The 14,904-nt window shown below is 38.8% G+C and overlaps 1 protein-coding gene across 4 annotated transcripts in view; it reads left to right on the top strand.

Annotated features, from left to right (window-relative positions):
- Nucleotides 1–14,904, top strand: part of AKAP10 (A-kinase anchoring protein 10) — a 79,658-nt gene that overhangs the window by 10,588 nt on the left and 54,166 nt on the right. For 2 of the 4 annotated variants that reach the window (XM_059378770.1, XM_059378769.1), the window contains exons 3-4: nt 5,176–5,358; nt 9,032–9,589. The exons of 1 other annotated variant lie outside the window; for it this stretch is intronic. In XM_059378770.1, coding sequence (XP_059234753.1) covers nt 5,176–5,358; nt 9,032–9,589 — 741 coding nt within the window. The remainder of the gene's footprint in view (nt 1–5,175; nt 5,359–9,031; nt 9,590–14,904) is intronic. One more of the 4 variants, XM_059378771.1, reaches the window with a different exon arrangement.

Below are 14,904 nucleotides of genomic sequence, written 5' to 3'. Positions count from 1 at the left end.
ACTAGAAATAATGAGTTGATTTTATTATTTTTTTAACTTAAAATCAGTGAATTAACATTGAGTGTATTGTTAGAGTCAGAGTTAGAGTTTAGTGATTCATCTGTTGCATATAACACCCAGTGCTCAGGATTAGATCAGGTGTCCTTAATGTCTATCACCCAGTTACCCCATCCCCCATACCTCCGCTCCAGCAACCCTCAGTTTCTTTCCTGTAGTTGAGCGTCTCTTATGGTTTGTAGTTGATTTTATTTTTTAAAAAAGCAAAAAGCGAGGGGTACCTGCATGGGTTGAGTGTCTGGCTCTTGGTTTTGGCTCAGGGTCGTGAGGTCAAGCTCTGTGTTGGGTTCCCGGCTCAGTGTGGAGTCTGCTGCAGACTCTTTCTCCATCTGCCCCTCCCCACTGTGCTCACTCTCTCTCTAAAATAAATAAATACATCTTTTTTATTTTTTTAAATTTTATTTGAGAGACAGAGAGAGCACAAATGGGAGGAGACGCAGAGGAGGGGAAGCAGACTCCCTGCCAAGAAAGGAAACAGATGCAGGGATCGATCTTAGAACCCTGGGATCCTGACCTGAGCTGAAGGCAGAGGCTTAACTGACTGAGCCACCCAGGGGCCCCATAAATAAATCTTTAAAAACAAAACAAAAAGTGCCTCCTGGGTGGCTCAGTGGGGTAAAGCCTCTGCCTTTGGCTCAGGTCATGATCCCAGGGTCCTAGGATCGAGCCCCACGTCAGGTTCTCTGCTTGGCAGGGAGCTTGCTCCCCGCTCCCCCCACCCCTGGCCTACTAGTGATCTCTGTCAAATAAATAAAATCTTAAAAAAACAAAACAAAACAAAACACAAAAACAAAAAAACCCAAAGTGAAAAATACTCTGAACTCAGCTGACAGCTCTGGAGTAAAGAACTTCCACTTACAAGGCTTGGCTTTCTGTTGTTTACCCGGAAGTATGGATCATTACAGTTTTTACTTCTCTGTTACTTTGGATGAATGGTCTTAACTTAAATTTATCCAGAGTACTTTATTGTAATCAGTATATTGTCTATGTTTATAGGCTAGAGCATGCTTCTTTAGGTTGTAATCTCTACTATAGTTTTGACTGATTTTATTATATTAATTACAAAGATTGGAATGGAAAATTATAATGGAAATTGTTTATATAGCCATTACATGTAAATTTCATAAATAAAATCTATTTACATGAGATCTATAGATTGCTACTTTGACCTGAGCCGAAGGCAGAGGCATTAACCCACTGAGCCACCCAGGTGCCCGCTACTTAGACCTTTTTTCAGATGTTTGTATCTTATGTGGCTACTAGCATTGAGTGTTAACCATTTATGCTCAGTTTGCTGGAGAGTGACTAATTATAACTTAAGAGATTTGTAATATTAGGGAAGAGCTAGGGTACTTTACAGTCTTATTTTCTGCTTACTTCTATTAATTTTAAGCCAGGTGTTTAAGAACCGTGTTGGTTCATACTGCTTTCCTTAAGCAGAATTTGATTGACTTTGATAAAGACTTCAAGCCCTTAGCAAGCAGCATGTGTAAAGATGAGATCTGAATGTAGAAGGAAGGGGTTTGATGTCTCAGGCACTTTAGATTTCTTAGGTCTTCTACTCTGACCTTGGGAAGACCTGTAACCTTCCTCGGATTCTTTATTTGTGGAGTGAGAGGGTTGGCCTGCCTAACTTCTGAAACTGTACCTGGCTAAAAAAATTCCATGTTCCTACCCTCTGACAGTACATAATCTGTGCTTAGCATTCACTGGCTTACCTTAGAATCTTACAGAACAGAATCTTACAGAGTCTTCCTTTCATAGGAAACAGGCCCTCAAGAAGTTTGCAGTATGATTAGAGCTTAGATGTGGAATAGTAGCAAATACACCAACATACTAATAACAACCATTTCTTGAACACCTGTTCTGTTCTAGGCATTAGCCAAAAACTGAGGCTAGGCAAAAAAAAGACTTGGCTCCTGTACTCACTGAACTTACAGATTGATAGGGGAGAGGAACATTCATCAAGTGAGTCCACAGATGGCATGGGCTGGATCTACAGTGATGAAAATAAAGAGAGATGGAGTGATCAGTTCAGAGCAAAAATGGATAGAACTTTGTTATTGATTAAATAGGAGGTGTAAGGGATAGGAAGGTTTCAGATTAACACCTACTTTTCTGGCTTGCCTAACTGTGTGACTGGTGGAGAACCAAGTTGGGAAATTATATGTTCAATTTTGGCATGGTGGGTGGGAGGTACTTGGAGACATTTACATATATTATTTTATCCACATAATAATTCTAGAGTCTGAGTTTCCAACCAAAGGTAAAAGGCTGATTTTTCTAGAGTCTGGCAGACCAAAGCTCAAGTTCTGCCTGTTGAAACAACTACTATCTCATTGACATGTATCAAGTATTTAACTTTTGTCTTTCTGCATCTCAAAAATGAGGAAAATAGGGGTGCCTGGGTTAAAGCCTCTGCCTTTGGCTCAGGTCATGATCTCAGGGTCCTGGGATTGAGCCCTTATCGGGCTCTCTGATCAGCAGGGAGCCTGTTTCCTTCTCTCTCTCTCTCTCTCTGCCTGCCTCTCTGCCTACTTGTGATCTCTGTTCAAATAAATAAAATCTTTTTAAAAATCTGATGAAAATACTGGTCTTGCAAAATTGGTGTGAGAGATAAAATGAAGTAATATAACCTCCAAAAAATGTGTATCAAGCCCCCAGTACAAGGTCTGGTATGTAGGAGGTACTACTCTGGTAGCTCTTGTTGTACAGAAGAGGCCCTGAACATGATGGCTTAGTTAGATGAAGTATTGTGAGGAGTTCAGAGGAATTTGAGATCAGCAAATGGTTTTTGAAGTGTGGGGAAGGTTTTGTAGAAATGGGACTTAATCTATATAAAAGTTGAATAATAAGGATTTGAGTGAAAGAGGCAGTTCTTTCTCTTTTCCCTAACGGCCCAGCCTCTTCTTTGAGTATATATTGGGCCTTCAGACAAGTAAGGGGATATTTTCACAGAAGATTGATACCCAGTTGTAAGGACCTTAGAGACCAGAACAGAGAGTTTAGACAGAGAAAATAGGGAGCCTGTAGGCTTTGAGTAGGATGTTGATGCTTTATATACGGTATTTATGAAAGGTAAGTCTGGAAGAGTTCTATAGGATGGAAACCAAAGAAGTCCTTTTGCTGTAATACAGAAAAGCCTGTATTAAGGGTGTGGTGTTGATAATAAACATGTAAGTAGATGTATAATATCTTTAAGAAAAAATCAACCAATCTTAGGTAAACGTGTAGAGTGAAAAAGAATGGGCCCATGATTCTGAGCTTTGGAGACTGGCAGGTTGAGCAGAGATAGGGAAATTGAATAGGAGCATTAGTTTGGAAGAAGATGCGGTGAGTTTGGTATTTGGACAAATTGGTCTTGATATGGTAAAGTCAAAGTGAGAATAGCTAGCGGTAAGGAATTAATAGGCCCCAAGCCCAAATCAAAGGCCAGGTGTCAGATGCAGGTTAGTGCTTACCCCCTGGGGCTCCAGTTCCATAGAAGTGTACCCTAGGAGCTGCTGCAGAGAGGTCCAGAGTGTGAGTGAGATGTTCCCCTTGAGTCAACCAGAGTTACTAATAACTATTTTGTTTTGTTTTTTAATGTATTTATTTATTTATTTGACAGAGAGAGACATAGTGAGAGAGGGAACACAAGCAGGGGCAGGATGGCGGTGTGAGAGGGAGAAGGAGTCTCCCCACCGAGCAGGGAGCCCAAAGTGGGGTCCCAAAGGCAGATGCTTAATGACTGAGCCACCTGGGTGTCCCCTAATAACTCTTTTTAAAAATCTCCTTTAGATATCTCTATTTTATCTGGTTTTATTTATTTTAACAGATGTGTCAGGGTCTCAAGTTTATTTGTGGGAAAAAGAGGAGTACTTACAGGTTTAAATAATCTTTTCAGAAAAGTTGGCTCTAGTAATAATTAAAAGGTTTGAGAGTAAATGTTTCTAGCAGAAAGAATAAAAGAGCAGAGAGCGTCAGGAGGAGGAGTCAGGGAAGGAAACCATTTCCGACACGGTGGGCATTTTTTTAAATTTCTTTTTTAAGATTTTACTTATTTGTTAGAGAGCACAAGCAGGGAGAGTAGCAGGCAGAGGGAGAAGCAGGTTCCCCACAGAGCAGGAGCTCTGTGTATGGAACTGCGTCCCAGGACTCTGGGATCATGACCTGAGCAGAAGGCAGACGCTTAGCCGACTGTACCACCCAGGTGTCCCTTCTGTCCTTGCTATAGCAATGCGCTAGGCCAACACTTTTTAAAAATCTTTAATAAGAGTCTTTAATATTTGTATGGAATAAATAGGAGAGGTAGAATGCTGATCCAGCTGTAGCAACAAGGTCACAGGACTACTTTGACAGTATTGTAATACTGAGTTGCTTATCTCCTATTACCAAATGGGTAATTTCTTTATTCTGACATCAATAGGCCATTTCTTCAGACTACTAAGGAAAATGTATTTTGTGAATTTTTTAAATGTGCTTTATCTCTAAGCAGCTTGAACCTTGATCATAAATGTTTTTCATTAGAGAAATTGTGTTACCCAATTAAAAAGGAAAATAAGGGGATGCCTGGGTGGCTTAAGCATCTGTCTTCAGTTCAGGTCATGATCCCAGGGCCTGGGATCGAGTCCCACCTTGGGCTTCCTACTCAGCAGGGAGCCTGTTTCTCCCTCAGCCTGCTGTTTCCCCCAGCTTGTGCACTCCCTCTCTCTCTTCCTCTGACAAAAAAATAAAATAAGTATTCTGAAGAATGTTTTTCTCATTTTTACCCCATTTCACAAGTTTTAGTTTTGTTCCTTGGACAAAAAGGATTAAGGAATTGAAAAGGTCCATATATCAGAATGTTTTCTGGCTTTGGTACTTTCTGTCATCAGTAGAAGTTCTCAAAGAAACATCTCTTGTTTTAAGTTCCATTTTTGGCACAGTATTTTGAGAGTTATAAATAATAATAGGACATTGCTTTCCAGTTTTCTGCTGCTTGATTCCCTTTCCCATAAGTATTTTTTGTTGAGCGTGTATGCTTAAGGGAGGTGTTACAAAATTTAATTTTTAAAGTTCTCTTAAAGTCCTTTATGAGACATTTTTAGGCTATCAAATTATGTTTAATTTTTAACCTTTTCCCCCCCCAAATTATAGCTTCAATATCTGTACATTCCCCACAAAAAAGCACTAAAAATCATGCCTTGCTGGAGGCAGCAGGACCAAGTCATGTTGCAATCAATGCCATTTCTGCCAACATGGACTCCTTTTCAAGTAGCAGGACAGCAACACTTAAGAAGCAGCCAAGCCACATGGAGGCTGCTCATTTTGGCGACCTGGGTAAGTGACTCACTTTTTGTTAACTTCTAGTAGGAAGGATTGAGTGTGTTATGGGAAACTTGCTGGAGGATACTAGAACTGTATAATGGGAATGTGCTTTGGAAAAATGTATTTAAGATAAGAGCATGTGTTTCTTGATCTGTGGGCTGTGAGTTTGATCCCCACATTGGGCATGGACCCTTCTTAAAATAAAATTTGAGGCACCTGGGGGCTCAGTCATTAAGTGTCTGCCTTCGGCTCGGGTCATGATCCGGGGGTCCTGGGATCGAGCCTCGCATTAGGCTCCCTGCTCCGCGGGAAGCCAGCTTCTTCCTCTCCTACTTCCCCTGCTTAGGTTTCCTTTCTCGCTATCTCTGTCACTGTCAAATGAATAAATAAAATGTTATAAAAAAATAAATAAAATTTTAAAATTTTAAATAAAAATAACAGCTACAAGTATAACAAATGATACTCTATTACGTTCCCATAAGCAAAAAATATAAAGCATTCTCAGTTAAAAAAAAAAATGGGCCATTTCCAGAAGAAGAAATACATTTAACCACTAATTATATGAACAAGATGCCTCATTTCACTCATACTCAGGAAATTGCAAATTTAAGTAATGAGTTAATGTTCTCCCTAACACATCAGCAAATGTTTAAAGTTTGACAATTTGAATGGTAACGGAGATGAAGAGAAATAGCCAGTCCTATTTAGTGGAAGTGTAGATTGATGAAGATTTTTTTGGAAGGCAGTGTGGAAGTAGTTATCAGAATGTAAAATAGAAGATCTAGCCCTCAGAGGTAGTCACATATATGCCAAAAGATGTAGATGCAAGTATGTATAAAGCTTTTATTGCAGTGTTATTGGTGAAAGCAAAAAATGAGGAACAACATGTACATGTCTGGCGATGGAGAAGTAGATACATTGTGGTGTACCCGCATCTGGAATATTAGGGAGCCACAAGTCTGAAGATGACCTAGAGAAATATCTAAGGTTAAAGTGCAAAAAGCAGGTCACATAACAGTGAGTGTAATAGGATCCCTACTATGTTAAAATAACTTCTTCCCCCCTGCCCCCAAAAAAGATATGAAGGAGATCGAATTTTCGTTATCCACAGTTCTGCACTTTATAAAAATTGTGTGTCATGGTATCATAAATTGAAAGAAAAGTGAATAAATTGATGTCTAATAAAATTAGCCCATCTTTTGACCTCTTTGCTTAACAGTTGTATATCTTCAAAGATGTTAGAGTGTCTGTGGGCCACACTCAGCAGTACACTGCAAATAGCATTTGTATTGATCACAAAGTAAAATTGTAAGTTTTACTGGATCACACCTGTGTTGCTGGGGGGGATGTGAAATGGTACAGGCACTCTGGAAAGTAGTTTGGTGTTTCTTGTAGAGCAGAACGTGCAGATGTCATATGACCCTGCAGTTGCACTCTTCAGCTTTTATCCTAGAGAAGTGGAAACTTACATTCCCACAAAAGCCTGTACCCCGATGTCCATAGCAGCTTAAAAGCCGAAGACCGGCTGTCTTGCAGCATCGAGTGAGTGGTTAGACACACTGGCACATGCACACCACAGAATACTGCTCAGTAATGAAGAAGAACACACTATTGATTTACCTCACAACTTGGGTGAGTCCCAAGGGAATTATGCTGAGCGTCAAAAGCCAGTCCCAAAAGGTTATGCGCGGTATGATTCCATTTGTATAATATTCTTGAAATGACAAAATTAGAGAAATTAAGGATAGAGTAGTGTTTGCCAGGGCCAAGGAACGGAGGAGGCGGTTACAAAAGGCCACATGAGGCATCCATGTGGCATTGGAACTGTTCAGTAACTTGGCAGTTACCCAGGATAAAGTTGCATGGATTCCCTTGCATAGAATGAAGTCCACAGGTGTGTACAGGTGAAATGGGGAGATCTGAGTAAGATTAGTGGTCGTAGTAACATCAGTACCTTGATGTGATACTGTAATATGGTACTGTAAGATGTTACCTTGGGGAACCCCGGTAAAGGGTACATGGGATCTCCCTGTATTGTGTCTTACTGTTGTATTTGAACTTACCATTATTTCAGAATTAAAATTTTAATTTAAAAATTAGTAAATCTTGCAAAGGATCAGAATTTTGTGAAGTTCAAGAAAGGGAGTTTGACAGAGATGTACTGGTTAACCTTGAACATGAGACACCCAGGAGGCGCCTGGGTGGCACAGTTGGTTAAGCACCCAACTCTTGATTTCAGCTCAGGTAGGATCATGAGATTAGAGCCTGTGTTGGGTTGGGCTGTGCTTGCTCACTCGCTCCCTTTCTTGAAAAAAAAAGAGACAGCCGGCAAGGATGACACATGAAGTGTTTCAAAAGAAAATAATTTGAATATCAAAGGATTAAGAAAAGCTATTTTGAAAAATTGATGAAACCCTGCTAATTTTATGAAGCTGAACCTCAAAATGTCAAATGCTTTAAATGTTAAAAAAAAATTGTTTTTGTTTATTCTAATAGTTTGTGATTATAATCATAACCTAAATTTAGTTATATATACAATGAACTTATTTTTATTAAATTTTGGTAAATTTAGTTTTATTTCTCAAGATAAAAATCCCAGAGCTACTCTTTATTCTGTTGTAACAAACACTGAGCGTTGGTAACATTTTTCTGGCCATGCACACATGGACAATTTTTCCTCAGGAAAAGTTCCTAGAGGTGGTGTTACTGGATTGTGAAATCATGCAGATTTTTTTTTTTTTAAGATTTTATTTATTTATTTGACAGAGAGAAATCACAAGTAGATGGAGAGGCAGGCAGAGAGAGAGAGAGAAGGAAGCAGGCTCCCTGCTGAGCAGAGAGCACGATGCAGGACTCAATCCTAGGACCCTGAGATCATGACCTGATCTGAAGGCAGCAGCTTAACCCACTGAGCCACCTAGGCGCCCAATCATGCAGATTTTTAAAGCTTTGCCCTCTGTTACTGAATGCTCTTCCAAAGAAGTTTTGTTATTTTTTATTTTCATCATCAGTGGGTGACAGTTGCCTGTTGTTGCCTGTTCTGCTCTGCCTTTGTTGGTTTTTATTGTTATTTTTTGAAAAAACATCTTCCAGTTTGACAGACAAAAATGTTATATTAATGTGCTTTTCTGGCATTTTTAATTAGATGGAATATATTTTCATATTTTTATTGGCCACCTTTCTTTGGTACTAGTATCGTAAGATTTTTTTTCCCCAAGAATTTCCATGGTCTAAACTGCCATTAAAAGTCAGATAAGAATAATTGAATTAAAGAGCTTTTTAATAGTTGAATTAAGTTCGAACACTTGTTTCTTTGCCTGTTTAGCGGTCACAGTGACAGTATTTCTAGTTCTTTATTCATTAAATTGCTAGGGAAGTAAACTTTTTTTTTTTTTAAAGATTTTATTTATTTGACAGAGAGAGATCACAAGTAGGCAGAGAGGCAGGCAGAGAGAGGAGGAAGCAGGCTTCCTGCTGAGCAGAGAGCCCAATGCGGGTTCGATCCCAGGACCCTGCGATCATGACCTGAGCTGAAGGCAGAGGCTTTAACCCACTGAGCCACCCAGGCACCCGGGAAGTAAACTTTTATTTAAGAATTCTGGTACCACTAAGCTGGACTGTGGCTGACTAATCTATTAATCTTAAATTATTTGTTACTGAACTGCTAATCTTTTGCTTCTTTCAGGCAGATCTTGTCTGGACTACCAGACTCAAGAGACCAAATCAAGTCTTTCAAAGACTCTTGAACAAGTCCTGCATGACACTGTTGTTCTCCCTTATTTTATTCAATTCATGGAACTTCGGCGAATGGAGCATTTGGTTAAATTTTGGTTAGAAGCTGAAAGTTTTCACTCTACAACTTGGTCCCGAATAAGAGCACACAGTCTCAACACCGTGAAGCAGAGTGCATTGGCTGAGCCTGTCTCTCCATCTAAGAAGCATGAAACCGCAACATCTTTTGTAACTGAGTCTCTTGACAAGAGATTGGAGGATTCAAGCTCAGCTCAATTGCTTATGACTCAATCTGAAGGAATTGACCTGAACAATAGAACTAGCAACATTCAGAATCACTTGCTGCTTTCCCGGGAATGTGACAGTGCCCATTCTCTCCATCTTGAAATGGCCAGAACAGGAACGCATCCAGTTTCCATGGAAATCCAAGAATCCTCCTCTAGACTTCTAGTAGCCAGTAGAAATAGTCCCTCTTCACCACTGAAGGAATTATCAGGAAAATTAATGAAAAGTAAGTATGTGGTTTTCTTATCTCTCTTTATCCTCTTTGTTTAATCATTTTATAAAGTAGAACTTGAGGCGAGGAATAAAAGCATTAGAATAGTTTTCTCTCACACCCACTTGCAAATTTGGAAGGATTTGGAGAATGTCCTGGAGAAGGATTGGTATTTGAAGAAGGAACAGCAGGGATACAGACAAAAATTGGATCCTCTCCGAAGGCTCTTTTGCAGAATTAACAAATGAAGAAGGGTTGAATCCTGCCTCTGCCTTCCAGAGATTTTGAAATCAAACCATTATCCAGGGATGCTTATTTCATTTTCATCTCCTTCTTAATTTGCTACTAACTTACTGTCTGCTTCGTAGGTAAAATTATTTTTTAATTGCCAACAGGTGTCATTTATTGGGTTCTGTGCCAACTGCTGTACTCGGATTTCACCTAATGGCCATACCACCTCTGAGGTCGGCATTATTGCCCCATTTTACAAATGAGAAAACCATGGTTTAGGATAGTTTTTTTTTAAAAAGATTTTATTTATTTATTTGACATGCAGAGATCACAAGCAGGCAGAGAGGCAGGCAGAGAGAGAGGAGGAAGCAGGCTCCCTGCCAAGCAGAGAGCCCAATGCAGGGCTGGATCCCAGGACCCTGAGATTATGACCTGAGCCAAAGGCAGAGGATTTAACCCCTGAGCCACCCATGCACCCCTATGGTTTAGGATAGTTAAGTAATATACCTCGGATTATGAAGTGAGCAGGGAGCTTGAGTTAAAATCAGCATTTTAACAACAGCACCTCTTTATTTCTTCTCTGTTCATTTGAAAGTTACACTCTCATAATTTTTCAATTATCACCTTCTGGAATTCTGATTCGACAGCCTCCATGTTTTTTCCTGTCTTCATCTTATCTGTTCTTTGCTTCTCGTAGAGCTAGGTGATTCTTTTTTGTTTTTTCTTTTCTCCCCCTCCCCCTACCCCGTAACACTTTATTTTTTTAGGGCAATTTCCCCCCCCCCTTTTTTTTTTTTAAGATTTTACTTACTTTTTGGAGAGAGACAGTGACAGAGATAGCAAGAGAGACCATGAGCAGAGAGAAGGAGAAGCAGACTCCCCAGTAGGCAGAGAGCCCTTCCCCACTGGGGTCTCAGTCCTAGGACCCTGAGATCATGACCTGAGCCCAAGGCAAATGCTTAACTGACTGAGCCACCCAGGTGCCCCTTTTCAGAGCAATTTATGTTCACAGCAAAATTGAGAGGAGGGTAGAGCAATTTCCTGTATACTCTTGGCCCCCTCACATATATAGACCTGCCACCCCCATCTTCCATGTCCGCCACCAGAGCGGCACATTTGTTGCCATTGTTGAACCTACCCAGACACACTATAGTCACCCATAGTCCACAGTTTACATCAGGTTTCACTCTTGGTGCTGTGCGTTCAGTGGCTTTCAACAAATACACCATGGCATGGGTCCATCGTTATGGTGTTAAGAGTATTTTTACTGCCCTAAAAACTGTCCATACTTTGCCTTTTCATCTCTTCCTACCTGCTAATCCCTGAGAACCATTAATCTTACTGTCTCCATAATTTTGCCTTTTCCAGAATGTCATATGCCTAAAACTATGTTGTATGTAGCTTTTTTACATCGATGATCATTTCTTCAGATCTGTGTTTTAGTTCATTTATTGTCTCTTAAGATGGGTCTAATCTGCTGTTGAATCAGTTTACAATTTTTTCTATCTAAACGTTACTGAATTTTGTATTTCTAGATATTTAATTCAGATTTGCCTGGTTAGTTTTTAGTTTCTTGTTCCTTTATCCCTTCATCCCACTTCTCAGCCTATTTTGTATTTCTTTAAGTTTAAACATATATTCATCATCTGATGATTCTAATATCTGTAGGTTTTTAAAATCTGGTTCACTATTTGTTTCTTTAGATTCACACTCTTGGTCACTTGTGATTTTAGTGGTTTTTGGCTGTCTGAACATAGATTTTGGATTTTTTCTGTGGGAATTTTTTTTTTTTTAAGATTTTATTTTTATTTATTTATTTGACAGAGAGAGATCACAAGTAGGCAGAGAGGCAGGCAGAGAGAGAGAGGGAAGCAGGCTCCCTGCTGAGCAGAGAGCCCGACTCAGGACTCGATCCCAGGACCCCGAGATCATGACCTGAGCCGAAGGCAATGGCTTAACCCACTGAGCCACCCAGGCGCCGGGGAATTTTTTTTTTTTTTAAAGATTTTACTTATTTATTTGACAGACAGAGATCACAAGTAGGCAGAGAGAGAGAGAGGAGGAAGCAGGCTCCCCGCTGAGCAGAGAGCCCGATGTGGGGCTCGATCCCAGGACCCTGGGATCATGACCTGAGCTGAAGGCAGAGGCTTTAACCCACTGAGCCACCCAGGTGCCCCTCTGTGGGAATTTTTTGAGAACGCTGTTTAAATTGGGTTATTCCAGGAAAAAAAAAATAAAAGTAAATAAATTGGGTTAGGAGTATATTGGCATTTGCTTTTGCCTTGCATCTGGGGCCAACTTCACTACCTTCCTGGTACCACTTAAAATACATTTGGTCTTTGGGTTTTTCAGGCAAACTCTTAGGGCCTTTGGCATGATTTTGGTCTAATCTTTTACCCTGTTTGGGCCCTGAGCAATTGCCCTTGAAAGTGCACACTTCAAGTCTCTTGGCATTGCTGGTTTTCCCAGGTGACTGCGCTGCCTGTCTGGCACTTTGCCCATCTTGATTTGCACTGGCTCCTGCAGGTCCACGATTTCCTTATCTGCAATTTAGAAATCCAGAAAGCTTTGATGATCACATGTTACTTTTTAAAAAATATTTTATTTACTTATTTCATAGACAGAGATCACAAGTAGTCAGGGAGGCAGTCAGGGAGAGAGAGGAGGAAGCAGGCAGGCTCTCTGCAGAGAGCCTGACAGTGGGGCACGATTCCAGGACCCTGGGATCACAACTTGAGCCGAAGGCAGAGGCTTTTACCTACTGAGCCACCTAGGCGCCCCTTACACGTTATTTTTTAAAAAACTTGACCTGAACTGGTGTGAACTAACTGCAGAAATTTGAATGTTTGATTATGTGATGTTGTCCCTCATATTGCTAAGAATATTAACATATATATGTATATATATATATATATATGCCTAGTGCATTCCCTCTGTAAAAACAAAACCCAGATTCTGAATTCTGAACTATTATTGTTTCCCTTACTTTACCACAAACTCTGATACACTTTTTAAGTGTATCAAAAAACGTCTTGGGAGAATTCGGTATTGAGAAGAATTTCTTTGAACATTTAGTCTGGCCTGTTTCTGGAAATGGAAGTCTGTTTCTGTCACTGTAATACAGTTTATTGTTTTTGGAAGCTTTTTGTTTTGGTGATAGTTTATTTCAATAAAAAATAGAAATAGTGGAATCATTAAAGGAGTACTAGTTGTTTTACTTTTCAAATTTTTATGCAGTAGATTTGACCTTTTTTGATGTATACTTGCATGAATTTTAACACTTGCATAGATTCCTGATGAAAACGTAAAATGGTACATCCAATCTACAAACAGTCTGACAGTTTCTTAACATTTTCAACACATCCAACACAGCAACAGACTTCCATAGACCCATACTTTATTGGATTGTCTGTTTTATTATTGAATTTTGAGAGTTCTTTTTGCGTTCTGGGTATAAAACCTTTATTGGTTATGTGATTTGTAAATGTTTTCTCCTAGTTTATAGCTTGGCTTTTCATTCTCTTAATAGTGTCTTTCACAAAACAAAGGACTTTTTTAAATGAAAAAGTCTAACTTACCAGCTTTTTTCTTTTCTTTTTGTTTTCTTTTTTCTTTGGAATGGAATCCTAAGAACTTTTTGCCCAATTTAAGTTCATGAAGATTTTCTCCTTTGTGTTCTTCTAAAAGTATTATGGTTTTGTACTTTGTTTTTAGATGTATGGTCTGTTTTGAGTTAATATTGTATAAGATGTGGAATGACTTAGGTCAAGTTTTTTTGTATTGGGGTGTGTGTGTGTTGTGTGTGTGTATTTTTTTTCTTTTCTTTTCTTTTCTTTTTTTTTTTTTTTTTTTTTGGAGTATGGATACCCAGTTGTTGCAACACCACTAATTGAAAAGATTACTCTTACTCCATTGAGTTCCGTTTGTACCTGAACCATATTCTGTTCTGTTCCATTGATATATTTGTTTATTCCTTAACTAATACCCACTGTCTCTGATTCCTGTAGCTTTACAGTAAATCTTTAAATCGGTTAGTATGACTCCTCCAAGTTTGTTCTTTTTCTAAATTGTTTTGTCTGTTATGGTTTTTCTTCTTCTTTTCTTTCTTTCTTTCTTTCTTTCTTTTTTTTTTTTTTAAGTGTAATCTTACTTATATCTACAAGGAAATCCTGCTGGAATTTTTATTGAATTGCATTCAATCCATAGGTCAGTTTGGGAAGAATTTATATCTTAACTGTATCAGGTCTTAAAATCCATGGACGTGGTATGTCTTTATTTTCTTAAGTCTTTGACTTCTTTAGCATTGTGTAGGTTTCAGCATGCAGATGCTTCATATGTTTTATTAAATTTATATCCAAATATTTCTTATTGGTACTCTTGTGAGTGATATTTTAAAAAATTTTTGTTACTAATTTTACATCACCAGTATTTACAAATATGATTGATTTTTATATATTGACCTTAGGAACTCAGTTATTTTAACAGCTTTTCTGTAGAATGCTTGAAATTTTCTACGTAGACATTGATGTTGTTTGTGGCTAGAATAGTGTTATTTCTTCATTTCCGATCTTCTTTTTTTTTCCCCTTGCCATACTGCACTAGCTAGGACTTTTTGTAAGTGGTGAGAATGAATATTCTTGTCTTCTTGATCTTGAAGGGAAAGCATTCAGTCTTTCACTTACTGTAAGTATGAGGTTAGCTATGTGGTTTTTTTGGTCATTGCCCTTAATCAGATTGATGAAGTTTGCTCCTCTTAATGGCTTCCTGAGAGTTGTTTGAATCATGAATGATGTTGCAGTTTGTTATGTTTTTTGTGTGTTTGATATGACCTTATGGTTTTCCTTGTGTTTTTAGTTTTTGTTTTTTTGTTTTTTGGTCTGTTAATATGGTGGATCATAATTGATTGACTTTTAAAAGTTTGAATAAGCTTGCATTTCAAGGGTGAGCTCCATTTGGTTGTGGTGTATTCTTTTTACATGTTGCTAGATTTGATTTTCTAAATTTTGTTGAGCATTTTTGCATTTATGTTTATGATGAATTTGGTCTGTGGTTTTTTTGGGCCGTGGTTGTGTAGTGGTTAGTACTCTGCCTTGTGTGGC

The sequence above is a fragment of the Mustela nigripes genome, chromosome 16, assembly GCF_022355385.1.
Source record: "Mustela nigripes isolate SB6536 chromosome 16, MUSNIG.SB6536, whole genome shotgun sequence".
NCBI classification, from domain to species: Eukaryota; Metazoa; Chordata; class Mammalia; order Carnivora; family Mustelidae; genus Mustela; species Mustela nigripes.
Note: the sequence above shows the minus strand (reverse complement) of the source record. Positions and strands in the feature narration are given on the sequence as shown.